The sequence below is a fragment of the Cheilinus undulatus genome, linkage group 13 (genome assembly GCF_018320785.1).
Source record: "Cheilinus undulatus linkage group 13, ASM1832078v1, whole genome shotgun sequence".
Taxonomy (NCBI): domain Eukaryota; kingdom Metazoa; phylum Chordata; class Actinopteri; order Labriformes; family Labridae; genus Cheilinus; species Cheilinus undulatus.
In genome coordinates, this window is record NC_054877.1 from 10,862,666 (window position 1) to 10,889,255 (window position 26,590).

Sequence of the window (26,590 nt, forward strand, 5' to 3'; positions counted from 1 at the left end):
GAGGGCCTATTTTTAGGGTTTTTCAGGAGCCTAGCTAATTTTATGGGTGGGCCTGGGCGAGGATGCATGCTGCTGGTAGAAACAATCCACCGTGCACCTGGAACACAGAGCAGGCAGAGTATGTGGCCTTTGTGGGCAACAGTTGTAATCCTTACACCTTATATCATGATTAGGAGCAGACAAGATTATACCAGGAAGTCATCGCTTAGAGAAAAAAGTGTCTCATAACCTCAGAATGAACAGAAATCTGGTAAAACTTCCCTTTATGTTGTGATTAATCAAACAAAATTTCAGGCACTAATAACTTAACTTCGAAGGTGTTGTTATAAGAACACTGGTGTTTTTTTGTTTAAACAGAGCCAGTTTCTCCTTTCCCCCTTTTTCAGCCTTTCTGCTAAACTAATCAGTTTTTTGCTGTAATGTCTCATTTGTTTGCCAAAAAGACTGGGATATCCATGTGACCCCAAAACAGAGCATAGTTGTGTTTGTATTCACAATTATTAATTGTTTTATGTTAAAATACGTCCAGGTTTGTGGCTGAGCGAGGATCTTTCAGGCTGCTGGACCACGTGGAGCATATAGATAAACTGTACAACATCCCAGCACTAAAGGGAGCCAAAGGCCCCCAAGCATCAGATAACATCGTCCCAGTACCACCAAGCCCCAGATTAAGGTGGTATTGATTGTTTTATCCACACTTTTTTTATTTGAAACCTTTTCAAATAATTTTTCTTGCCTTTTTATGGAATGCTTAACACCAACTATTTCCTCTGTCTCCAGGTGGCAAAGCATCCGTGTCTTTATCTCCTCCACCTTCAGAGACATGCACGCCGAGCGCGACATCCTGGTGCGGAGCGTGTTCCCAGAGCTCAGGCGCCGTGCCGCACAGCACTGCCTCTACCTGCAGGAGGTGGAGCTGCGTTGGGGAGTGACAGAGGAGGAGTCAGAGCGAGCCGCAGAGCTGTGCCTTTCGGAGGTTTGTCGCAGTCAGATGATGGTGGGCATCCTGGGAGAGAGGTACGGCCTGGTCCCTCCGAAACCTGACCTTCCTGACCTGCCACAGTACAGCTGGGTAAGACTTTATATTATGATAAACATTTAGAGACTTAAAGAGTGGAGCCAAGTGTATTTCTCAAAATTTGATGACCCTATTCATTTATTTAGTGTAAAAACCCATTTTACAAAGACTGGAATTAAAGTTTTTCACCTGAATTATCAATTAAATGCCCATAATAACAACTTTTCCATATGCTGTTCTTCTTTCCAATTCCAATAGAATTTTTTCTCAGGTGTTAAAACTACAAAATGGGCTTAGATTGTTTTTAAGAAGGTTAATGTCACGGCAAGCCAATAAAATCAATTATAGAAAACAAGACAAACTTATCAAATTGACTTAAATCACCCAAACATGGTAAGAACCCAGAAAATACATAATGAAAAGCCGGACAACACAGAACCAGTGCTGAAAAAGATAAAACAGTACAGAGAGGTTAGGAGCTTTGAAACAAGATGGTAAAGATTTAACAACAGTAAGACATTAAGTTTACACTCAGGTCAGAAACAATGAAAGACAGATTTTGTCCTTGGTTTGCAGCTTTCTTCAGCCCCAGCAGGCCTGTCCATCTCAGAGATGGAGATCCGTCAGTTCAAGGCTCTTTACCCCGACAATGCCAACCAGCGAATGTTCTGCTACTTCAGAGATCCAAACATCACCAAGTATGTAACCCAGCTCATATTTACAACTCTGTTTATATTTAGATTATTTTTATGAATGAGTACATGGTGTTTGAATTATTTGGGATACTAATAAGTTGATTTTTTTACTTAATTTGCAAGAAATCCATTTGAATGTTTTACATAGTGTTCCTATTATTCCCTCAGATCAGTGCCGGTGGCGTGGAGATCTCACTTTGCTCCCGAATCTAAGGAGGCCGAGTCTAAAATGTCCTCTCTGAAGAAAATGATCCGGGACAGTAAAGTCAAGGTCATGGAGGAGTGAGTTACATCCATCGCTCTGAAGCAGAGGGGATCTGTGTCTCTTCTTTTAAAAGAAGTCTACTTTTTAAAGACATTTTTATTAACATTCCACTTTCTAACATTTTTTAGTGTCTTTACCAGTGCTTATTGCTCTGTTCTGTTATAGTTACCCTTGTGAGTGGGGAGGCATTGTGGAGGGAAAACCATATCTGAAAAACCTGGAGGACTTTGGTAAAGCTGTGCTGGAAGACCTGTGGACGGCTATTTTAAAGCAGTTTGTGAACGTGAGTTAGTCGGAAAAAACAAGCTAGTTAGATTTCCAAATACCTTAGCAAAAATAAATTAGCAATGTGGTGACATGAATATTCAAGTACTTTATAAATAGAAGCAATGTAATGTACAATAATTCTAAAACTATCTATGGCAGTGGTTCTCAAAATTAGGGCCAGGACTCCCTTGGGGATCGTGAAAGACTGAGAGGGAGTCTCCAGATGCCTTAAAAAACTATGAATATTTTTTGGCTTACACTGTTGCCACTTTACACCAATTTTGCCAAATTTAACCCACATTCATCACTTTTTCCTATCAATTTTGCCAGCTTTAACACATTATTGCCACTTAAAACCCATTTTGTTCATTAAAACCCTTTCTGCCACTTTTTTTCTGAATGTTTTTGCAACTTCTAAACCAATCCTGTCCACTTGCCGCCTATTGTTGCCTCTGTTGACCCATTATAACCACTATTTTTGCCAAATTTTGCCCATTTTAACCACATTTCACTATATGATAAGCCCATATTGCCAGTTCAACCCATTTCTGCCAATTTCTGCCCATTTTTCTGCTTCAGGTAACCCATTTTTGCCAGTTTAAATCAATTTTTTATCCCCTTTCACAAAATTTTCACTCATTTTTGCCACTTTAAAGCCATTTCAGTCACTTTTTAATCCCCTTTTACCATATTTATGCCCTTTTTTGCCACCTCAACCCATTTTAGCAATTTTTTACCCCTGTTTAATTCAGTTTTTAACTAAAAGGATTTAGATTTTTAAGAAGGCTATTTACTACACAAATGAATAAAAAAAATATTTCTTTCTTTGATAAGAGTGGTTATTATTCAGGTTAAATATAAAATATGGATGCCACAGCTTGACTTTACAATCCACCATGATTTTCCTGACCTCCATGGGCCCCCAGTATGGCTGGGCCCCAGAAAGCCCATCCATTTACCTACCCTTTATTGGATCTTAAATTATGAGCATCATTTTCAACAAAAGAGGTATCCCATGTTACACAAAGACAGAACTGGCTACAGGAGATTACTCTCAGGTTCCCAATGTTGCAGGAAAAAAAGGATGCTGAGGCTGTGTCTGAGATGAAAGAACAAGAGGTTCACCAGGGGGCGCTGCAGAGGCAGTTCTTTGGCAGGCAGAAGCTGCTCACTGCAGCTGTGGAGATGGTGGAGCAGGTCCGGACAAAAGGAGGGATGATGGTGGTGGAGGGAGGACCAGGAGAGGGCAAAACCATCTTCATGGTAAGATGTTTTTTATGTACTCTAGCTGTTTTAATAGCCAGGAGTTTTCTGTATCACTGTCATTATTGATTGTTCATCTTTAGAAGAAACTAACAATTAACTTAGAAACACCTACATTTTTCCCCAGCTGTTGTAGCAGCCCATGTTGTTTTAAGCTAAATGCATTTAATGAACTATTAGCTTAGTATTGAATTTTACATATGAAATATTGCTTCCCTTATATTTTTCTCTCTCCACACAGGCTGCTCTGGCACAGACCCTCAGGACCGGAGAGAAGTCCAAGAAAAACCTCACCTGTGATGTCATCTCCTACTCCACAGCTGCCAGCCAATCGGCTAAATCTGTGGAAAATCTGCTCCAGTGTCTCGTTCAGTGGTTGAAGAAGAAGAAAGAGACCAAGGAGGAGGGAACACCTCTGGCCAGTTCTTACAAGTAACTAGGCTTTTAATTTCGTATTTATAAAGTTAAACCCACAGGTAAATTATATTTTATACATTTATGACATTTTTTGTCATCCCTGTAATTTTTACGTGTTTTCTCAGGGATTTGCTGTCAGAGTTTCACTCCAGTTTAAATGACATGGAGAAGAAAACTCCTCTTGTTCTTCTGGTTGATGGCGTGGATCTAGTCCAAGACGGCAGAGGTCAGCTATGCTCTGACTGGATACCACAGCAGCTTCCTCAGGTCAGTTTCATGGTTGGAAATTTAAATTGAAGTGTTCAGACATCAGTAAATAAGAGGAATTAACAAATATGTCCTGAGTTTCCATCTCCAATTATCTATTAATATTGGGGAGTTTAATGTAGCTCATCCAGATCTACATACTCTTGTGGTCTGGCCATGTTTGATTTTGGATGTTTTTTTCTGTTTCTCTCAGAATGTTTGTTTGGTTGTGAGCATCACATCCAAAGCAGCTCTTCTACAGACTCTGGCCAAGAAAAGAGGCAGCATCCTGTTTACTCTGGGTCAGCTCACCATGCTGGACAGAAAGGAGATCGTTCAGAAGGGACTAGACTCCTTTGGCAAGAGACTCAGTGACTCTGCATTCAACAACCAGGTTCTTTTCTGCTGTTTTACATTGTAGTTTTTACTTTGTTCATTTTCATGAACTCTGGTAGATGCACTCTTTCAATTATTCTTAGTCTCTTTTTTCCATCTCTTTTAATTTTTCTTTTTAATGTATTTTTTTGTGCAGCTCCAGATTCTGGTAATGAAGAAAGGAGCTGTGAGCCCTCTCTACCTGCAGCTGGCCTGTGAAGACTTGAGGAACTTTGCCTCCTTTGACAAGGTTTAAAAAGCATATTTAAACAATTCCTCCACGGTTTATCTCAGGGTATCAGCGGGTCTTGAAAAGTATTAAAAGGTGATAAATCAATTTTGGTAAAATTAAGACCCTTAAAAAGTATTAAAAAGACATATCACAACTTTACAGGTACATAAAAAACTAGGCTATTGTGGGTGCGTTCGTAAATTGTCTCTGAGAGTGCCAGAGCGAGCGGGCGGGTGGGTGGAAATTCAGAAGCACAAAGATTTACTATCCCAGCCTATTTGAATTTTGTTGTATCATAGTGGTCTCTAGTCTTTATGACAAACTAAAACTGTTAAGTTAAAAATATCACTGATGTAAATGGTTACAGCTTGGCGGTGAGGTATTAAAAAATATTGAGAAGGTCTTGAATAAGTCTTAAAAAGGTATTAAAATAAACTTCAAGATTCCTGCATATACCCTGTATCTGCTTAATTGTCAGTGCTGACCTTTATCTAACCTTCCCTTTGTATCACAGTATAACAGTTTGAACAGGAACATGCACAAAGATTTTATGATAAAGGGTAAAAATTGTGTTTATTTTTGCATCTTAGTTGAAGGAGAGCCTCCAGGACTTGCCTCAGTCTCTGAGTCAGCTGGTGCAGTACAGCCTGGACAGACTCTGCTCACAGTACAGAGGCATGCTGGGACTCCGCTGGGCCTTGGCAGCGTTAACTGTCAGCACCACTGGTAACACAAGACAAGTTTCTACAAACAAAATATTAGGGATGTTGTGATCAAAATTTGATCATTTAGTGTCAGTTCAGGCAAGCCACAGAGTCAAGCACTGTCATATTATCAAGATTAGCTGATCTCACTCAAGCCCTCATCGGCTGACGTTCAGCTGAATCTCTCTAAGCACACTATTGGCTAACACACTCATGCTGCCATATTTAAACTGCTCTAGCCTGGCTATGCTTTGCTGCTCTCTCTACAAACTGCTTTTTGTAACAACCCCCCCTCCCCCCCCAGCTTCTCCTTTATTCTGCTTCTAACTTAATCAATGCCAGGGGCTTCCCAGAACAACCACACCACCAAATAACAGCAATAAGTGCAAATTAATAACTGCTAATAAAGATAAATATTTATAACTGCAAATCATGTGTTTCTAGACAAGGTGGTTCTGAGTGAACTGTAATTGACAGTCATCTTTTTTTTATCTTGACTGACAGGTCTGAGAGAGAAAGATTTCTGCTCTGTCCTGAACACATGCAATGAGCTGTCTTCAGGTGATGGACAAGCCGCATGGAAGGAAGTACTTCATCTTTCCAGGTCACCTAAGGGACGCATTCCCATGGCAACTTTCACCCGAGTAGTGCAGAGCTTACAGAGGTAAGAGGTTTTTATCAGTGCATTAGTAGTATGGTAGTAGACGTCTCCTCCATGTTGTTAAGGTGGTGCCAAAGCAGAAACGCTTCAAATCTGTATTCTTTAATTAGCTGGTAAGAAAATGCCTCAAGGGATATTCATCTTTTAGAAATAACTCTGTGTACAAAGTTATGTCAAATAAACAAAAATATGTAATGCAAAATAAGTGACAGCATAAATAGTCACCCCCTTTCAGTTAGTATTTATTAGATGCACCTTTGGCTGCAGTAACAGCACTGAGCCCGTGCAGATAGTCTCAATCAAGCTTGCACACCTGGACACTGAGATTTTATTCCATTCTTCTTTGCAAAACTGCTCAAGCTCTGTCATGTTAAATGGGGACCGGGTGTGAACAGCCCTTTGCAAGTCCATCCACAAATTCTCTATTAGATTGAGGTCATGTCTATGACTCGGCCACTCCAGAACATTCACCTTGATGTCTTTAAACCACTTCTGTGTAGCTTTCGCTGTATACTTCAGGTTAATTTCTTGATGGAAAATAAATCTTCTTCAAAGCCGTAGTTCTCTTGAAGACTGAATAAGATTTTCCTCCAGGATTTTCCCGTATTTTGCCACAATTACCCTCTGCCTTTACAAGCCTTCCAGGGCTGGCTGCTGAGAAGCATCCCTACAGCATGATGCTGCCACCACCATGCTTTACAGTGGGGATGGTGTGTTTGTGGTGATGTGCAGTGTTTGGTGTCCTCCAAACATAGCGTCTGGTCTGACAGCCAAAATACACTATTTTGGTTTCATCAGATCAAAGAACTTTTTTCCACTTGACTGTGGAGTCTCTTACATGCCTAGTGGATATTTAGTATGTTTTCTTCAACAGCAACTTTCTCTTTACCACTAAAGCTTTGACTGCAGAAGAACCCAAGCAACAGTTGTTGTATGCAGAGTCTCTCCCATCTCAGCTGCTGAAGCTTGTAACTCCTCGGAGTAGTCACAGGTGTCTTGGTGGCCTCTCTCACTAGTCTCCCTCTTGCACTCTCACTCTGTTTATGATCAGTCACATTTACACATGTCATATTTCTTCCATTTCTTGGCGATTGATTTAACTGAACTCTGGGGGATGTTCAGTGCCTTGGAAGGTTTTCGTCTCCATCCGCTGACTTATAATTTTCAATAACCTTTTCTCTGAATAGCTTGGCATGCTCTTTTGTCCTCATGGTGTAATGGTAGCCAGGACTAGCAATTAACCAGGGACTGGACCTTCCAGACACAGGTGTCTTTATACTACAATCACTTGAGACACATTCACTGCACTCAGGTGATCCCCATGTGAGACTATTAGCACCAGTTGGCTGGACCTCTGTTGAATTAGGTCAGACACTTTAAAGTGGGTTAATATTCACGCACTATGTCACTTATTTAACCTTACATATTTTTATTTAGTCGACATTATTTAGAAGAAATCTTTTTTCACTTTGACATTAAAGTTTTTTGTAATTTATCTGTCCAAAAAAAAAACAAATTATATTGACCCTGAAAGAGTAAAACATCCAAGGGGGTGAATACTTTTTATAGGCATTGTAACTTACCCAACACTGCTAAGTTAGCATTTTATTCTGTTGAGTTTATTACCTCCGCCAAGGAGGTTATGTGATCGGGTGGGTTTGTTCGTTTGTTCTTTGGTTGTTAGCAACATAACTCAAAAAGTCACGGACGGATTTTCATGAAATTTTCAGGAAATGTCAGAAATGGCATAAGGAAGAACTGATTAGATTTTGGGAGTGATCCGGATCACCGTCTGGATCAAGGAAATTTTTTAAAGGATTCCATACTACTGGGAGATATGGCTAATGGCAGAGGTCTGCGCTGTTACCACTTTACACCAGGAGCTGGGGGACATGAGTAACTTATTCAGAGTTTTGGAGTTTATAGAGTTTGAAAGATACACGCCTGGTCGAGGAGATGAGTTGGAGCGTAGCAGAGAGAAAGACAGCAAATTGTAGCAAGAATACTCACAATGCTGGGAGGAATAGAGGAATATTTACCCTCTGCCATGACTTTCACTCATCTGGTAAGACCATGGCTGCTTCCGCCATGAAGCCAGTGCTTTGCCTCACCATGTCTCCACCCTACCAGGGAGGGAGTAATCAGCCAATTAGATTTTGGGAGTGATGCGGATCACCGTCTGGATCCAGGAATGTTTTTAAAAGGTTCTTCACTATTGGGAGATAGGGCTAATGGTGGAGGTCTGCGCTCTCTGAGTGCTTTTCTAGTGATTTTGTTCTTAATTTCTTCATATCCTCTTCGTACCATTATGATGTTTATTTTGTAGTCTGATGGGTTCATCTCATTGCCACAACACCGACGACCTGCTGGCTCTGACTAATTCAGAGGTAAAGAGGGCCTTTGAGGACTTTCTTCTCCCAACAGAGAGCGACAGAGCCAAAGCTCACCTTGTTCTGGCAGGTAGAGTACAAACATACTCCTTTTTTATAAAGCATAGATATTTCTGATTCTCTGTACATTTAACACCATCTTCATATATCCAGCTCATCTGTGGGCTCTAGCTGACCCACAGGGTTCAAACACCTTCCTGCACTGTGAGGCCAACTCTGTCATGCACCTGCCTTCAAGCCTGGTGAGATTCGTCTCAGTTCAATTCAACTCAGCCTTTATTACTAAGTCAGGGCATGGGTAAAAGACAGAACAATACAAATAATTAATTACTAGTGCTGTAAATTGATGATAAAACAAAAATAAACCACATTTTCTCATGTTCTGTTTATCCTTATTCTGTCCTTGCTTTTTTTTTTTTCTTCTGACAGATTCAAAGTGGTCAAGTGGAGGCGCTTCAATCCCTCCTCTCCAGCTACTTCTTCCTGTACGCGCAGGTGCGTCACGGCCTCCTGCACCAACTCCTGAAGACCTACAGCTTATGTGGTGAGTCTGCCTTCAAATCTGCTTTTAATAGTTTTCCCCGTAATTCTTCACATGATGTGATGTACAACCGTAACATTTTTGTTCTTACAGTCGGCTCACAAGAAAGTCTAGAAGACTGCCGTAGTTTCTTGAAGCGCCACGCCCAGCTGCTCTCGTCTTGGCCGACTCTTTTCATTCAGCAAGCTCTGAACGAGCCTCCTGAGACGTCTGCTCACATCTGGGCGCAGGGCCTGATGGGAAAAGAAGGGGTCAGGGTTGTCAAGTGCCTGAACAATGATGGTCAGGTTCAGCACGGAAGCAGGTATGTAGGCTGTCTTCAAAATGGTTATAAGAAATGTATTTGTTTCTTTGTAGCCTTTAATATCAGTCTGCAAGAATATATTGATGGTCCTTTTTTTAAATTGCAGTGAGTTGGTGTCAACCTTCTCCTCTGAACCAACCTGTCTAGTTATGAGCCCTGATAAAGAGTTGATGGTGGTTGGGACCGGACAGGGAACGTTACATGTCATTAACATAGAGACCAAACAGGTATGAACATATTTTTGGTCTTGGATTAAGAGGCTGAGTTGTTAGAGAAATATCTAATGTAAGCTCCCCCCTATTGTGACTAGGAAGTGAAATCTCTGGTGAGCAGCTGTGACGGTATCTCCAGCTGTGTGTTTCTTAAAGATGGCCGCCTTGCTACAACCTCCTATGATGGACAGATAGAGATCTGGGACATCGGGAGCAGCTGCAGGTGAGGAGGGATGGACAGAAAATTTACTGATATCTCTTCCTGTGTAATTTCCCTGAAATCACTACATTTTGTTTTTACTGTGATATTTTTTGATTTAACCATTAGATGTTTTTTTTTATTCTTGCAGGACTGCTCTGATTGATGCCCACACTAACACGATAACAGCGAGTGATATCACTGCTGATAAGAAGAACCTCGCAACCGTGTCTCTGGACTTCAAATTGAAAGTTTGTGTTTCTATATCAAAATGTTTGCTATGCTATGACACAGTAATGTAATTTATTGGTGAATGGGACCCTTTTTTCTGCTTCCATTCACTGAGTGATCTAGCACAAAAGTTAGATGTCTTACTTTATGCTCCAGGAAAAGATGCCGCTAATTAGTACACATGTATCAAACTATGTTGTTCCATTATTTTGATTTCACATGAAAAATAACAAATCCTTGAAGGTATAACATATGTATATTTTAAAAGTATAGAGTAATCAAAATCACTATTACTATCTTATAAACACTTTTACTTGAGTTATTACATTACCTTGAATATTTCCAGTTGGTTTTCAAACCCCAAGAAAATTCTTCATGGTCTGTCCCGTTACGGTCGCTGTTGTGACAGAGCCACAGTGACAGACATGACTTCTTCATTGTTGCCTTTAACAACTCTGGATGTTAGGTGAAAGACTGCTACATTATAGAGCGTGAAATGCTACTAGAAGCTGCCCTTCTACCTCATTCATGTTTTGTGCTGCTTACTTGTGATAGACCATGATTATACTCTGCCATCTGTTGCGAGTTCAGTTATCCAAGCTCAACCTTTGCAACGCTCGCACCACTGTGAGCAATGCCAGGATACTCTGCGAGTAGCTTGCAATGTGAACCAGGAAGGCAGCTTCTCTCCTTAACTATGTAAAATCCATCAGTGACACAGAAAGAGTGGTTTACTGCCGTTTTTGTTGAGAAGAGTTAAAAACTAGAAGTAAACAACAGAGCTGGCATCCATGCTGTTTTTTGATTGAGAGCCCCTGTTGGTAGATTGTGTATACTGTGCATATTTACACTGACTGACAGGTTTTTTTGTTTTTCAGGTCTGGTCCTCGGCGAAAGGTAATGAAGTTGCAGTCTTTCACAGCCAGAGCCCATTGAACTGTGTGAATTTTGACCCTGAAGGTCACCTGCTGGCTGCAGGTTGTTGGAATGGGAATGTGATCATCTGGAACTGGCTCAGGAATAAAGTCATAACGGTGAGTTTTCTAATTTTTTTTTTCCCTTTATTTAGACAGGATATTGCTGCATGGCAGCGCAGGGGTTCATGCTGTTGCCTCACAGCAAGAAGGTTCCTGGTTCACTTCCCGGTCAGGGCCTTTCTGTGCGGAGTTTGCATGTTCTCCCGTGCTCACGTGGGTTCTCTGCAGGTACTGCGCCTTCCTCCCACCACCAAAAACATGTTCTTTAGGTTAATTGGTGACTCTAAATTGGCCGTAGGTGTGCCTGGTTGTATGTCTCTATGTCAGCCCTGCTATTGACTGGCGACCAGTCCAGGGTGTACCCCGTCTCTCGCCCAATGCCAGCTTGGATAGGCTCCAGCCCCCTGTGACCCCCAGCGGGATAAGCGGTACAGAAAATGGATGGATGGGATGGATAGACAGAATAGCTGAAGGGAGACAAGTAATGTAATGAGGGGGGATGGGGCATGACATGCACCGAACAGCACCAAGACAGGGAATTGATCCCAGATAGTTTATTAATTATTATCTAGATTTTCTGTTAAGTAACTTTAAGTTGTTGTGTCGTCTTTGTTGTAACTTTTCTTTTTAAGAAACTTGTTCACACATCTGGTAGAAATTACTGTTACAGTGTAAATAAAAAAAATCCTGTGTTTTCCAAAATATGTTTTTTCTTTTCTTTTCTTTTCTTTTCTTTTTTTTTTTTTTTTTATGAAAACCTTAAATATGACTAACGATATGTAATATCTCTGATTAAAATGATATAAATCAAGTCAGCTTTGGTTAGTTCTGTAGATGAAAACAAATCTGCTGCTACTGAGTCTTTAAGTATTGTATTAAGTTTAGCTCAGATGTATTTTGTCTACTAATATAGCCATCGTTTTTGTTGTTTTATCTGTCATGCATTTTTAAATGCACTGCACTTGGTGATTTATCTCTTTATTTCTTCTTCTTTTGCCTTTTTTCTCCCTTTACACTTTAAAAGTCACTTGTAGCGGGTGTAACAAATTAGCATTTTTTATTAACACTTAAAGCAGTTAATATGGGCTTTTTGCATGGTTAAATGATACAGCACCAATGCTGTTATATTTTTGTGTTAAATAAATAAATGGCCCAATAGGATTTCTGTAGTTTGGTCCTTTGTTGTCATTTAGTTGTCACATGAATCTTCAACCACTTTATCTGTACAAGAGTTGCATCATGGGTAATGAAGGTTTTTGAAATAAGCAAAGAAGAAGAGTGTTGAAAAGGTATATTCTTGGTCCACACCTTTTTAATTTTAGTTTAGTTTAAACATTGTTCTCCTCTATGGAATGAAGGCACAACAAACCCAAAATAAATCTTAAAAAAAGGAATTGTGAGTTAGAGAAGATGAGTGCTAATTCATAATCTGTCTCATTGGGCAATGTTGTGGTCAAATCATCAACACAACCTCTGTATTCCTTCTGTTTCCTCAGAGCCTGTCTGGTCACAAGCGCTCTGTTCGTAGTCTCTCCTTCGCTCCCTCCTCCTCCTCCATGCTCTGCTCTGGCTCTGTGTGCGGAGAGGTCAGGGTGTGGTCTGTGCCCACCTCCACCTGTGTGGGATGTTTCCAAGCTCACAGTGGAGCCACAGAGGCCCTCACCTTCCTAGAGAGAGGGAGCATGCTGCTGAGTGCTGGATCTGACAACATGGTGAGGAAACACTGCCTGATTACACTAAACCTAGATAAGAGAAACTCAACTGCTGGGATTAGGATAAATGATTAATATACTTAATCTCTGACTCAGTTCAAATGAGCTTCCTATCAAGAGCATAAGAAATTAGTCTCTTTGTTCACAGAGTCAAAATTGATGAATGTTTGGAGACTACTTTGCTATTTTATAGCAAAGTTGCTGAAAATACCATAAAAATTAATTACCAAAGAAATCAGATGATATTTTAAGTCAACAATTTTGCTTTTGGACTATGAGAGAAAATGTCCAGTCCTTTTTCAGTTAAATTACAGGGTCTGATATTTTTATTTGGCCTTTTGTGAAACAGCTGCAGCTCTGGTCAGGAGGACTCGGACGTTCAGTTGCTGTGTTAAAAGATGATGTGGTAAGCCTCCCATATATCTATTTTAGCTGTTTTCCTCCCATGATATGCACTTTTTATGCCATATCCTGTATGTAGATAGAAAAAAATCAAAAGTTCTAAAAAGCAGCAACTAGTTGGTAACAAACAGAGCACTGTACATCAGGGGTACTTGCTTTTCCCTTCAGTGTGAGCAGGAGCCTCCTCCTAAGAAACAAAAGCCAGTATTACCTGCTCCAGCTGCTCTCTGTGTGGCTGTGAATGGAGACTTTGCTGTTGTGGGATATCACAGTGACGGCATCAAACTCTTCAATCTAGAGACAGGTGAGTTTGATCTGCTGCTATGAAAACACAGATGACATTTTTAGAACTGGAGAGAACTGCCTTGTTTTAATGTGGATTCACACATTTGACTTTATATGGATGGATGGTTTATTGATGGGTCGGAGGATGGTATATGAATAGATAGATGGATGGATGGATGATATATCAGTGGATGGCTGGATGGATGGATGGTATATGGATGGATGGATGGCTTATGAATGGATGGTATATGAATGGATAGATAGATGGATGGATGGATGATATATCAGTGGATGGCTGGCTGGATGGATGGATGGTATATGGATGGATGGATGGCTTATGAATGGATGGTATATGGATGGATGGATGGATGGATGATATATCAGTGGATGGTTAGCTGGATGGTTGGATCGATGAATGGTTGCTATTCTGATGGATGGATGGATGGCTTATGAATGGATGGTATATGAATGGATAGATAGATGGATGGATGGATGATATATCAGTGGATGGCTGGATGGATGGATGGTATATGGATGGATGGATGGCTTATGAATGGATGGTATATGGATGGATGGATGGATGGATGATATATCAGTGGATGGTTAGCTGGATGGTTGGATCGATGAATGGTTGCTATTCTGATGGATGGATGTGTGGATGGATGATGAATGTGTGGATGGATGATGGATGGAAGGTATATTGATAGATGAATGGATGCTATTTTGATGGACGGATGGATGGATGGATGGACGGATGGATGGATGGATTGATGGATGCTATTTTGATGGATGGATGGGTGGCTGGACTGATGGAGGGATGAATGGATGCTGTTTTGATGGATGGATGGATGGATTAGATTTATGGATGCTGGATTGGCTGGATGGATTGATGAGCTAAGGCTGCTTCTTAAAGTCGTAGGTTTAACTTTCCATTACCTTGGAACGGTTTTATTCAAATGCAGAGCAGGTTTTTCAGTATAACATGCCCACTTATCAAACAAAGATACAGGACTTTAACATCACAGTCATAGTTTGTCACGCTTGTTTTTAATAATTGCTTTATTCTAGGAACAAAAACTTTTGTGAAATTTATATTTTTATTGTAGGGGAGAAGATTTGGCAACCAGACTTCCTTAATGTGACGGTGTTGAGCATGCGGTGGGTCTATGTGAAAACCGAGCTGACTGAAACAGAGCTGCTGGTGACTGCAGGGAGTGACATTCGTTTGAGGATCTGGAAGAAGAAGGACGAAGAGCTGGGGCTGCTGGGGGGTCTGTACGAGTTTGGATTATTTGCTTGCCAACGCTGCGTTCTTGCTATTGAACAAAACTCAACATACCTGGCTACAGCTTCAGGTGAGTGATGGTAAAATACTTTTCAGGAATTTCCTTGACCTAAAAGAAATAATACACTCATAATGCTCCTCTGGGTTTTTCTTTAAGTTGATAGCACTATTTGTCTGTGGTCACTGAGTGAGCTGGTTGAAGACCCCTGTACTGAGCCTCAGGCTGTGCTGAATGGGCACACTGGAGGAGTCACCTGTATGTCTTTCAGCCCTGATGGAGGAAAGCTGCTGTCTGGAGGGAAAGATAAGGTAAGACAAAGCAAGGTCAGTGATAGAGCATCATTCGTGCAGTAAACAAGGGCTGCATGTCCTATCCCTTATTCTAACTGGTTTATTGTACCTGGGTTTATCTTTTAATGCAACAAATGTAAACCAGACTCCCTAAGGGCCAGTGAGCCAAAACTTATACTGAAACTTTGAGGCTTACTGTGAGGAAGTTTAGCTGTCACGCTAATTCTGGTATATTAACACAGATGTCTATTGGTGATTAATGTGCATTGTCCTAATTGAATAATTCAGTAAATAAATAAAGGTTGCACTATACAGAGAGGTGCTCTACAAAATATCTTTAACTACTATTTAATAATGTAGGATTAGTGTGTGTAAAGTAGTATTAATACAATGAAATTCTCATTATCTCTTTGTTTCAGACTCTGATAGTTTGGGATGTGAGCGCATCTCCTCCTGTTCTCTCTAAGTCTCTCCGTCACTCTCACAGAGACTGGATCACCGGCTGTGTTTGGACTCCAGAGTGTGTGGTAAATTTCTCTTGTCACCGTACACAAATACACAGTTCTGTGGCCTGATGCACCAGCTATGCCTGAAGGTCTACATTAAGTTGTGGTATAAAGGTTACACTAATCCCATTAAATGAGTTAAGTTGACTTCAGACAGAGGGGGATGACTGGCTGCTCAATGTGGCCAAAGTAGAAGAAATGTAAACTGTGCTGGGTGCTCTTGGAAACAGGGGAAATTTTGCATTATAAAAGGTAAGAAACCAGGCACTTCAAGCATGAGCAATAAAATAAATGAGAAAGAAAATACTTACAAACCTTTATTTTAATGATAAAATCATTTCAAACTGGGTGCTGGTGTAGCTCAGTGGGTAGAGCAGGTGCCCAATCCTGCAACGATGAGCAAAGATCATTATCCTTAGCTCATCGTTGCAGGATTGAGTCCTGGTATTTTAGTTTATTTATTTTTGTATTATAATTAATTTCTATTATTATTATATATATATACATTTTAGTATTATTATATTCCAATATTATGAATGTATTTGAATAGATATACCTTTTTTTGTTTATTTTATTTTATGTTTTCTTTTCCTCACCCTCTTCATCTCTCACTGTCCCTAATGTACTACTTAAATATCACTCGTCTGTCTTGTTATTACTCACCAATAAAAAACAAACAAACAAAAAAAATACTGGGCGCCAGTGTAGCTCATAGGGTAGAGCAGGTGCCCATGAGCGAAGGTCATTGTCCTTAGTTCATCTTTGCAGGATTGATTCCTGGTCTAGGTCCTGTTTGGTGTATGTTTTCCCCATTCTCTCTCTCCTTGTGTCCCGTCTGCTTTCAGCTGTCCTATAAATTAAAGGCAAAATGTCCAAAAAAAGCTCAGATGTATCTTAGCAATCATTTAAAACCATACATTTGTAAGCCCTTATGAACACCTACATAGTCAAAACACGCAGGCTTTTTCCACAAAACAGCATCAAAATTGGCAAGTTTATGAACCCTGGTGGTGATGGTCTTTGCTGGACAGTACGCTAGCTGCAAAGCTGTCACCATAAAGAACATTGATGATTGCACAGCCAACCTCCCCTGCAGCCATGCTCTACTCATAGCTGGTGCAACCCCTAGATGATGTGTTTTTCTTTAAGCTTGTTCTCATCAGGCTGCTTTTTCTCTCCTAGGTTAGCTCATCCACCGATGGGAGGCTTTGTTTCTGGGATCTGCAGGCAGGCCAACGCCTTAAAGAAATCTCCTGGACCAGTCCTCTTACGTCTGTCTGCTGTCTGGTGAGAAAATTTGAATTTTATTGATCAGTTTAATCTATCAGTTGCTGCTGGTTTGTATGGAGTTGAAATCAACCTTAGTGTCATTAGGAGGTTGCTTTGTTGACATGTTCGGTGTTTTTTTGTGTGCAGGGACAGTATGTTATAGCTGGCTGTGCAGAAGGAGCGCTTCATGTTTGGAACGGGGAAACAAACACAGAAGTCAGCCACATTGCTGCACACGAGCAGCAGATTGACCACTGCTGTGTCCTAACTCATACAGGTAAACTTCATGTGCTCATACCTGCTCTGTCTTTCTGCCTTCCTCTCCAACTTTAATCTATTTTGAACAGTATGATAACAATCAAAATCCTGGATTGAATTTTTTTCCACTGCTTTTTAAAGACAAGAATAAGGAAGTGAAGCCAGAGGAGATGACTGTCCTCACTGCTTCTAAAGATGGCACAGTGAAGCTCTGGAAACCACTAGAGGTCTGACTGTTATTGATGTTTTTTTTTTAACTTGATTTATTTGTTTTCAGATATTAAACAGTTCCTTACTATTTTATATCAATTTAATATTTTGGGTTATTTTTATAGAAAAATAAACACCCATAACTGGTTCTAACTTCTTAAATGAGAAGATTTTTTGCTTTTATTTTTTCCTCTTAACATCAGTTGGATTTATTGTCTCATGATGACAAGGACTATAGTGTCTGGTGGCAGAATTTACTTACCATGTATTTAAATCGCAGCACTCTTTATTTTGTTTATTTGGCTTTTTCTTGTCTTTAGTCCTCATTTTAAGCTGAGTGAAGTAAATTTTTTTCTTTTTTTAGTTGAAGGGTCTAGGCTGGCCTATGTCACCATATTTTCTCTGTTTTCTCCCCTCTTTCTCCTACTCTTTCTTTTTACATGCAGGTTGAGCACTTCAACACCTTCCATGGTCACAGCGGCTCCATTCATGGAGTTGTTCTCAAAGAAGGACTCCCAGAATTCCTCACATTTTCTGAAGACTGCTCACTGCGAAGCTGGACATTGACATCAAGTAAAACTTTATTTCTGTTGTTAAAACACCAGTGAAACACCATTATAATTACTATTTATGGTATACTTAATAATCCATGTAAGTATGGGTGATGGGAATAATTTTTTCTGCCAGTACAGAAATCCTGTTAAAAAGTGTTTTTAAAATTTCCTTATTGGAAACCTGACATTTTTCCTATGCAACTTATTTATTTCTATTTTTTGTCAGTTTTGGAGCACCCTATAGGCAAAGCAGTACAGGACAAGTCATTGCTATCCTGTCTTTGACATAGAAAATCCATTTTGTGTTTACAAATTAGATTATAACACTCACTGTGAATCTTTTTTTGCAAAATATAAATGAAGGCATTACTGGTTTACATGCTCTAAATAACTTAATTTGTAACTGACCCTGTAGAAGCTATACCAGACAAATCAAAATAACAAAACCAAGCCTCTAGTTACATCTGGTTTGATTTTTGTAGATCATAAAGAGTCAGCAAACTAAACTGAAGTGTTCCATCACCAGTTAAAAACTCCTGACATGAGCTTTTATTGTGTTCCTAGGGGATGTCTCACTGTGAATCAAAGTACTGATTATAATTTCTAGATAATTTTTTTGTAAAAGTTGGCAGAAGGTTTTGCTAAAATGCTTTGTAGCCTTTACTAGTATCTTCCAGGGAAGTTTCAGCAGTCTTGCAGCAGCTGCTTCCTGTGGAAGTGTGCATACTGACACTGGCGTTGTTATTGCAGAGTAATCTGCATTGTATATATCAAGCAATGTGTGACTTTATTTGGATTTCATTTATGTATTTAATGTTTAACAGGAAGGTAAAAGTAAACCTGCCACACACTACAACATTTATAGCCTGAGCCATTTTACAACGCCCGTCCCTTGATGGGCTTTAAAAATACATTCAACTTAACTATAAGAATCACAACAAAACAAGCTCAGAAGCAGAAAGAATGATGCATAATAATTAGGGATGTCCGATATTGGCTTTTTTACCGATAACCGATATTGTCCAACTCTTAATTCCTGATACCGATATAAACCGATACCGATAATATGCAAGGTTTTTTCCACCAAAACCAACGTAAGGTAACAACATCACATATACACTGTTGTGAAATTAACACATTATGCCTAATTTAGTCACTTTATTGTGATGCCCCACTGGATGCATTCATAAATTTAACAACAAGGCTTTCAAATGCAAACATTTGGTTTCCCTGTGCAAAAATGAGAAACAACTTCAACTTAAGTCATGGAGAAAAGTGCCAACATGGCACTGCCATATTTATTATAAAAGACAAATGCTTCTTTTTTTCTTATTTTTTTTAATGCTTCAAACAACAGCTTGGATCATGCTCTCCCTGAGATAATCCTGACAATACCCGGCCACTACAACTAGGGCAAAATACTTAGTTTTGACCTCTTCACAAATGGCAAAACTACAACAAAAACATTGAAGGCAAACAGCTTCAGTCCAGACTAGAGTAGTACTAGTAATTGTAAACAAAGGAGTAAAAATGTTGGCTGATCTAAACTCAGGGTAAAAGTTTTTTGAAAGAATTTTTTATTTTTTATTTTATTTTTTTTAAAATGAAAATCCAATACCGATAATTTCCGATAATACATTTTTTTATGCTATTATTGGCCGATAATATCGGGAGGCCGATAATATCGGACATCCCTAATAATAATCATTAAGTCGTAGCTTAGCTCTGCTGTGTCTTTTCAGAGGGCCACACCAGCCAGAGAGGTCCGGTCACAGCTCTGTGCTTCTCTGACAGAGACGATCTGCTTCTTGTTGGTTATGAATCTGGCTATCTGGAAATATGGCAGAACAACACTGTGGTCGGCCACAAGCAGGTTCACAAGCACATTCATCAGCAAAAGGATGAATACTGGACACACACAGGTTTATGTGTTATTGTTATTTTATGGTGTTTTCATCTGTTTGTGTGTTAGACCTCATCCAGCTCCATCACAGCGATCTGCTCCATGCCTGATAACCAGTATGCTGTCGGCTACACGGATGTTGTTGTTGATGTGTGGAAGCTGGTGTGGAATGAACAACGCTGCACGGCAAAGTAAATGAAAAGTGATGTTATGATTGATATAAGGGGCTTAATTTAAACTATGTCAATATGGATTTTAGAACTGAGAAGGTACGAGAAGTTTATCAGATGGAAAAGAATAACCAACACTCAGGATGCTGCTTTCTTCATACTTCTGCACTAAATCGGTTTGAATCTGCCTCCCCATTCTGAATTATACCTTTATCCTTTCCCTCTGAACTCACCACACTTTTACAGAGACACAGCACATGCACCCATAAACACAGAACTCCCCCTTACCCTTTTACTTTAAAAATTTCTGTGCCTCCATGCTGGCAAATCCAGGGGCCAGGCGCAATAAATTCCTCAGTTACAGTGCAGTGAAAACATGTTTGCCGCCTTTCTGATTTCTGATATTTTTGTATATTTGTCACAGTTAAATGTTTCAGATCATCAAACTAATTTCAGTATTAGAAAAATATAACCCAAGCCAATACAAAAGGTGTTTTTAAAATGTTGATTTCTTTTATCAAAGGAAAAAAATCCATCCAAACCTACCTAGGCTTCTGTGAAAAAGTTATTGTTAATTGTTAAATCATGAATTAGTGTGTAATTAATTACGTTTAACACATTTTTGGGAAAGCAAGAAGGCTAAAAGATCTCAAAAGGTAACACATCATGGCGCCATCCAAAGAAATTCATTGAAAGATGAAAATCAAAGTCATTGACATCTATCAGTCTGGAAAAAGGTCAAAGTCATTTCCAAGGCTTTGGGACTTACCATAGTCAGAGCCATTATCCACAAGTGGAGAAAACTTGGAACAGTGATAAACCTTCCTAGGAGTGGCCAACTTACCAAAATGACTTCAAGATTGCATCAACGACTCATCCAGGAGGTCACAATAGAACCCAGAACGACATTTAAAGACCTGTGGTCCTCACTTGACTCAGTTAAGGTCAGTGTTCATGATTCAACAGTAAGAAAGGGACTGGGTAAAAATGGCATCCATGGGAGAGCTCCAAGGCCAAAACTACATCTGAAAAAAAAAAAAAGAACCCAAAGGCTCGTCTCACATTTGACTAAAAACATCCTGATGATCCCAAAGACATATAGGACAATATAGCTAATCAGAAAAAAGTTGAACTTTTTGAAAGGTGTGCGGCCCATTACATCTGATATAAAAATAACACAGCATTTCATAAAAAGAACATTATACCAACAGTCACCATGGTGGTGGCAGTGTGAGGGTCTGGGGCTGCTTTGCTGCTTCAGGAGCTGGACAGTTTGTTGTAATTGATGGAACCATGAATTCTGCTGTCTACAAAGAAGCCTTTAGAGAATGTTTGTCCATCAATTCATGATCTTAGGCTCAAGTGCTCTTTGGTTATGCAGCAGGACATGACACACCAGCACATCCACCTTTGAATGGCTTAAAAACAAAAAATTAAGGTTTTGGAGTGGTTGAGTCAAAGTCTGGACTGTAATCCATTTGAGATGCTGTGGTATGACCTTTAACAGGCAGTTCATGTTGAAAACCCTCCAATGTGGCTTAATTTAAGAAAATCTGCAAAGAAGAGTGGGCCAAAATTCCTCCACAGTGATGTGAAAGACTTATTGCCAGTTATCATAAATACCTTCTTTCAGTTGTGCCACTAAGGGTGGTACAACAAGCTATTGGGTTAAGAGGGCAATTAGTTTTTTATGTCCAGGTAGGTGTGGATGGCTTTTTTCTTGATTAATGAAACCATCATTTCAAACCTGCATTTTGCATCTATTTACTTGGTCTGTCTTTGCCTAATAGTAAAATTGGCTTGATAATATGAAAAAATTGAATGTGACAAATGTGCAAAAAAAATGAGAAAACAGGAAGGGTGCAAAACTTTTTTACAGCACTGTTTATACCATAGTCTACATGGAACTAGCCCATTCTTGTGAAAGAGATCCCTTGTGAGAGGGATTTTCTTCTAACTTTGTACAAATATCAACTCTGACTGAAAGGTGACTGATGTCAAAGATCCACACTAAATCTGTGTTGGTGTCTGTAGAGTTCATGTGCAGTGAAATAAGGGTAGGAGGAGGAATGAAACATGAAATAATTTCTTGTTCTCTCCTGTATTTTTCTGACTCCTCCAGCCTGGTGAAGGTAAAGTCATACAACATAGAGGGCCATGTGATCCACCTCATGTACTGCTCGGTCCTGATGGCCGTGTCACATGATGCAGCAGTATTTGACGTCGCGCCCCATGAAAATAGATGGTTCCACACTTGCTCAGGGTAACAATACTTGAGTTTATGGATGAAAAAACTGATGGTGTTTTTGATTGTTTATAAGCTTGTTGAAAGTGGTAGAGATTAGTATTCCTTATAGATTTTCTTTGTTGCAGTTGGTCTCATCATGTTCAAGTAATGGAAATGATCAGAAATGATGAAAAAAGCTTGTGGCTGGTGGGAGAAGTGGACGGACAAGTTGCGATCGGCTTTATTGTGAGTTCTGACCCAAAAGTAAAAACATACCCATACTTGTTTATGAAAAGTCATTCAAACCGTGGGTATAGTAGTGCACTACTTGCTTTGTTGACTGATGCTTCTGTTGTCTTTGTTCAGTTTGCAATGGGCCCCAATCAAAATTTCAGCTCAAGTTTTGCCACAATGACTCTGATAACTGATGAGGAGGAGAAGACGGAGGCTGTGATCTCAGCTGCAACTATGGACGGAGGTACGAACATCTACTGGACATACTGTTTACGTTACTCATACCTTAACAACAGCTTTTAGACCTACTCCCTCCTCCGAAGCAAACATTTTTTTTTATGTTTTTACAGACTTTGTTGTAGTTGGAGATACCAAAGGCAACATGTGGTTCATCCGGGCTGAGGAACCCTCAACATGGCGCAGCAGAATTCCTGTAAGAGCTCAGAGAACAAGACTCCAAAAGTCAAACCAAATAACTGTAAATAACTTACTATATAACTGTATATTAAAGTTTACATGTTGATGTTTTCTCCTCAGGCCCACAGTGACAGGATCAGTGTGCTGAGACTCACTGACATCACCATCATCTCAGCCTCCTATGACAGGACAGTGAAGCTGTGGGACAGAAACACTAAGAAACAGGTACATTAGAAGATTTAAATGGTGACATTATTGAAAATTTTAACATTTAAAAGCAAGTCAGACTGTGTTTAAAGTACCAAGGTTTAACTACAACAACAACACGTCATCCACTGGGAAATAGTTGTTTTTACACTTTTTTTTGTACAAATTCCAGTTATTCCTTTCTCTCACTTTTCCTGCAGGTGGGAATGTTTGTGTGTGGAGCTCCTGTTCTGCATTTAGAGGTGAACCCTAAAAATCCCACTGAGCTGGTTTGCGGTGACGCACAGGGAAAGCTCTACATTCTCTCCTGGAAAGGATAATCCTACAAATTTTACACGCTATAGTGCTCTGCTTACCAAAGATTGCCTGGAATGGTTCGCTTCCTGTTTGCTCTTACAACCCTGAATGTCAAATAAATGTATGAAAAGAAGAAATATAATGGGGAATATTCCACTTAATTCATGAATATTTACCTATTTAATAGCGTTTAAGCCATGTTTACTTGTGCCTTTCATTTAGATAGTTAGAAATAAACTTGCAAATGTAACAAGCAAGTATAAAAAAGCCTTAACTGTTTTACAACTTTTTGTTTGAATGGGGTCACTTTAACCGTTGATATTGTAATGGGATGAAAATGGAGACCTTTGGAAAAATGACACTCAAAGTGGATTAAAATTCACAAAACCATGAATCCTGCTTTCTGTGGAATTAAAATTATGTTCGAGTAAGCAGTTTGTTGTTCTGATGTCTTTGTTCTTATAGAAATTTTTCATATTTAATAAAACTTGTGTTTTCATAAACAAAAAATTCTTACTGATAGCATTTAGCAGTATTTGTATAATTAATAGTGGAAAAAATTATTATTTTGATAATAAAACAATATATTAATATTTCTATTGACTAAATGATAGTATATTTTTTCATGATGTATAAAAATCAACATCATACATCAAGATGTATGATGATGATTGATAATGTCTCATCATCATGATATGATGAATATATACATGAATTTTTCATTGTAAAGCATATTTATTCCAACATTGAACATATTATTTATTCTTCAAATTTAAAACATGTCCGTGTCTGAGTAGCCTGTTACAGGACCTGCCTTATTTAGTAGCACTTCTTTTTTACAGTTTGATCTATTTAACATTAAATGCCACTGATTGTTAAAGTAATGGCTGAATGAATCGGAAACTCAGAGTTGGCCTTATTTGCTGTTTGACACTTTTTATGGCAGGCAGTTAAACAAAACTTATCAGTTAATGCGTTTACAACTCTGTTATCAGCACTGAACTGCTTCTTATGTTGACATTGAGCAGCAGTTTTGTGAAGTATGACATTTTACATTGTTAAAACTATGACCAATCTTAAAATACTCCAAATTACTGACACATAACCATTAAAGTTGTCAACCATGGTCTCCCATAATGTATTTGCATTATTTTTAACTATAATTTCTGATGAAGACCATGGGAGTAATTTCTGATGAAATGATGGGCATTTTACCTTTCAAAAAACACACGAAAACTTCCAGGGAAGACTGAACTTTCAAGAAAGCCATGTCTGACTGTTTTTTTTATTGTATGTAATCTTTTATACAGCACACCTCCATAAATCTATAAATCAAAGATTGACAAATATATCACAATGTTTAGTGCCAATTTGATAAATACTTTCTCCTTGCTAGATTTTTTTCTTTTTGGATTGCTACATCTCTTTAAATAGTTCAAATTTAACATTTATATAATGCAGTGTGTGGCAACTTTGGTTGCCAAATCAAAGAAAAAAATATGCTTTCATTATAATTTTTTGTACCATCTTTAAATTTCTAAATATTAAGTGCAAACAGAAATGGTTGATTTAATGAGTTTAACCCAAAATCAAATTTAAGGTATTTTTTACCACATTATATGAAGACAATATTTCATTTGTATATTTACTTTTTAAAAAATGCATCCAGTAAGGCATATAAAAAGTTGCTTATACAGTGACCCCCGGGCCACCTGTTGCCCACCCCTGATATAGTGTGACAGTCTATTCGTTACATGGTTTACGGGTTGGGTGGTGTAAACTTCGAAGACCCTGCATACATGAATTTTGGCTTTCCTACAACACAGTAATAATTTCTGCTTTTAGAATTTTTTAGATAAGTGTCCCTAATGACTATTGATACGGAAGAGTATTAGGGCCACTGAAAAAAAAAAATTGAGACGAATTTTTTTTTTTCACTTGTAAGAAAAAAGTCGGAATTCTGAGATTAAAGTCAGAATTCTGAGTTTAAAGTCAGAATTCTGAGATCAAAGTCAGAATTCTGAGTTTAAAGTAAGAATTCTGAGAAAAAAGTAAGAATTCTGAGATTAAAGTCAGAATTCTGAGAAAAAAGTAAGAATTCTGAGAAAAAAGTCAGAATTCTGAGATTAAAGTCAGAATTCTGAGAAAAAAGTCAGAATTCTGAGATTAAAGTCAGAATTCTGAGTTTAATCTCAGAATTCTGAAAAAAAAAATTTGAGACTTTTTTTTCATTAAAAGAATAAAGTCAGAATTCTGACTTTAATCTCAGAATTCTGACTTTAATCTCAGAATTCTGGCTTTTTCTCACAAGTGAAAAAAAAATTTCGTCTCAAAAATTTTTTTTTTCAGTGGCCCCAATACTCTTCCGTATATTAAAGTTTAATTAAATGTTGGGATAATTTGCTGTTTGGATATTTTGGGGGAATTTGCTTGGGAATTTGGGGGTATGGATTATCTTTTGAAATTTTCAGGAATTAACATGGAAATTTCAGGGAATTTGTCTGGATGTTTTGATGCTTCCTTCAGTTTCATTGAATTTTGGAGAGTGTTGGGAGAACAGGGTTGGTTGTCACACTTTTTATTCTGGTGTGAATTGCTCATCATAAAAAAAAAAAAAAAAAAAAAATCTTTCAATAATCATTCCTACACCAAACTGAAGCTTAAGGTGTTGACTTGAAATGTGTTTCCCTCCCCTTTTCCACCCTTTTTAAAAAAGGTAATTAACTATCAAAGACACTCTGACACATTGTGTCAACCAGCCCCATCAAGGGTATGGTTGTCACACACTATGGGGTTGTTTGTCATATTTTTATTTTAATGGGAAAAATCTTAAAAAGACAGCGGAACTAAATTTGAAACTTTAATTGCATTGACAAGTTGAGAAATACATACTTACACCTTAGCACAAAATGAGCAAGGAACATCTTTAGACCAGCCTATAGGCCTGCAGCAACATAAAGAACAAAACAAATAGACCTAACAACGATAGCCTACTCAACTAGGCTACATGCATTTACTATCAGTGACAACCATCCCCAACTGGAATTCCTTGCTATAGCATCAAGGCTGGACTGTCCAACAACTAGTTAACTAGCTAACAACAATCTAATCTATGGCATTTCCTTCACACCTTTAAAGGGATAACATTTGTTTTAGTATATGGCCATTGTGTAAAAGCCTAGAAGGAAATTATGGAGGAGCAGAGTATTTTCAGATTGACACAAAAAGAAAAACATAAAAAGGCCTCTCCCCTCAAGTTCAGCTTCCCTACTCCAGAGAAGATTGTGTAGGTGAGCTCTGATTCCTGGAATCAATTTTTTTCACTTCCTTATTGGCTTCATTTTTCAGGACCGGAGGTTGCCGCTT

General features: G+C 38.8%; 1 protein-coding gene across 1 annotated transcript in view; it reads left to right on the forward strand.

Annotated features, from left to right (window-relative positions):
- The window catches only part of LOC121519956 (telomerase protein component 1-like), a 47,440-nt gene extending 23,780 nt beyond the window's left edge, over positions 1 to 23,660 (forward strand). Inside the window, exons 19-56 of the mRNA XM_041803086.1 lie at positions 530 to 673; positions 781 to 1,072; positions 1,595 to 1,716; positions 1,882 to 1,995; positions 2,144 to 2,261; positions 3,320 to 3,508; positions 3,750 to 3,940; positions 4,051 to 4,192; positions 4,386 to 4,565; positions 4,704 to 4,796; positions 5,369 to 5,504; positions 5,987 to 6,146; positions 8,470 to 8,603; positions 8,687 to 8,775; positions 8,963 to 9,077; positions 9,168 to 9,378; positions 9,485 to 9,605; positions 9,689 to 9,813; positions 9,941 to 10,040; positions 10,899 to 11,054; positions 12,494 to 12,709; positions 13,059 to 13,115; positions 13,280 to 13,415; positions 14,503 to 14,751; positions 14,839 to 14,990; positions 15,392 to 15,499; positions 16,661 to 16,765; positions 16,895 to 17,024; positions 17,147 to 17,232; positions 17,662 to 17,788; positions 19,512 to 19,642; positions 19,742 to 19,863; positions 21,965 to 22,105; positions 22,216 to 22,315; positions 22,436 to 22,547; positions 22,654 to 22,736; positions 22,841 to 22,945; positions 23,128 to 23,660. Of these exons, the coding sequence (XP_041659020.1) occupies positions 530 to 673; positions 781 to 1,072; positions 1,595 to 1,716; positions 1,882 to 1,995; positions 2,144 to 2,261; positions 3,320 to 3,508; positions 3,750 to 3,940; positions 4,051 to 4,192; positions 4,386 to 4,565; positions 4,704 to 4,796; positions 5,369 to 5,504; positions 5,987 to 6,146; positions 8,470 to 8,603; positions 8,687 to 8,775; positions 8,963 to 9,077; positions 9,168 to 9,378; positions 9,485 to 9,605; positions 9,689 to 9,813; positions 9,941 to 10,040; positions 10,899 to 11,054; positions 12,494 to 12,709; positions 13,059 to 13,115; positions 13,280 to 13,415; positions 14,503 to 14,751; positions 14,839 to 14,990; positions 15,392 to 15,499; positions 16,661 to 16,765; positions 16,895 to 17,024; positions 17,147 to 17,232; positions 17,662 to 17,788; positions 19,512 to 19,642; positions 19,742 to 19,863; positions 21,965 to 22,105; positions 22,216 to 22,315; positions 22,436 to 22,547; positions 22,654 to 22,736; positions 22,841 to 22,945; positions 23,128 to 23,247 (5,212 nt within the window). The 3' untranslated portion in view covers positions 23,248 to 23,660. The remainder of the gene's footprint in view (positions 1 to 529; positions 674 to 780; positions 1,073 to 1,594; positions 1,717 to 1,881; positions 1,996 to 2,143; positions 2,262 to 3,319; positions 3,509 to 3,749; positions 3,941 to 4,050; positions 4,193 to 4,385; positions 4,566 to 4,703; positions 4,797 to 5,368; positions 5,505 to 5,986; positions 6,147 to 8,469; positions 8,604 to 8,686; positions 8,776 to 8,962; positions 9,078 to 9,167; positions 9,379 to 9,484; positions 9,606 to 9,688; positions 9,814 to 9,940; positions 10,041 to 10,898; positions 11,055 to 12,493; positions 12,710 to 13,058; positions 13,116 to 13,279; positions 13,416 to 14,502; positions 14,752 to 14,838; positions 14,991 to 15,391; positions 15,500 to 16,660; positions 16,766 to 16,894; positions 17,025 to 17,146; positions 17,233 to 17,661; positions 17,789 to 19,511; positions 19,643 to 19,741; positions 19,864 to 21,964; positions 22,106 to 22,215; positions 22,316 to 22,435; positions 22,548 to 22,653; positions 22,737 to 22,840; positions 22,946 to 23,127) is intronic.
- The last annotated feature ends 2,930 nt before the right edge of the window (positions 23,661 to 26,590 follow it).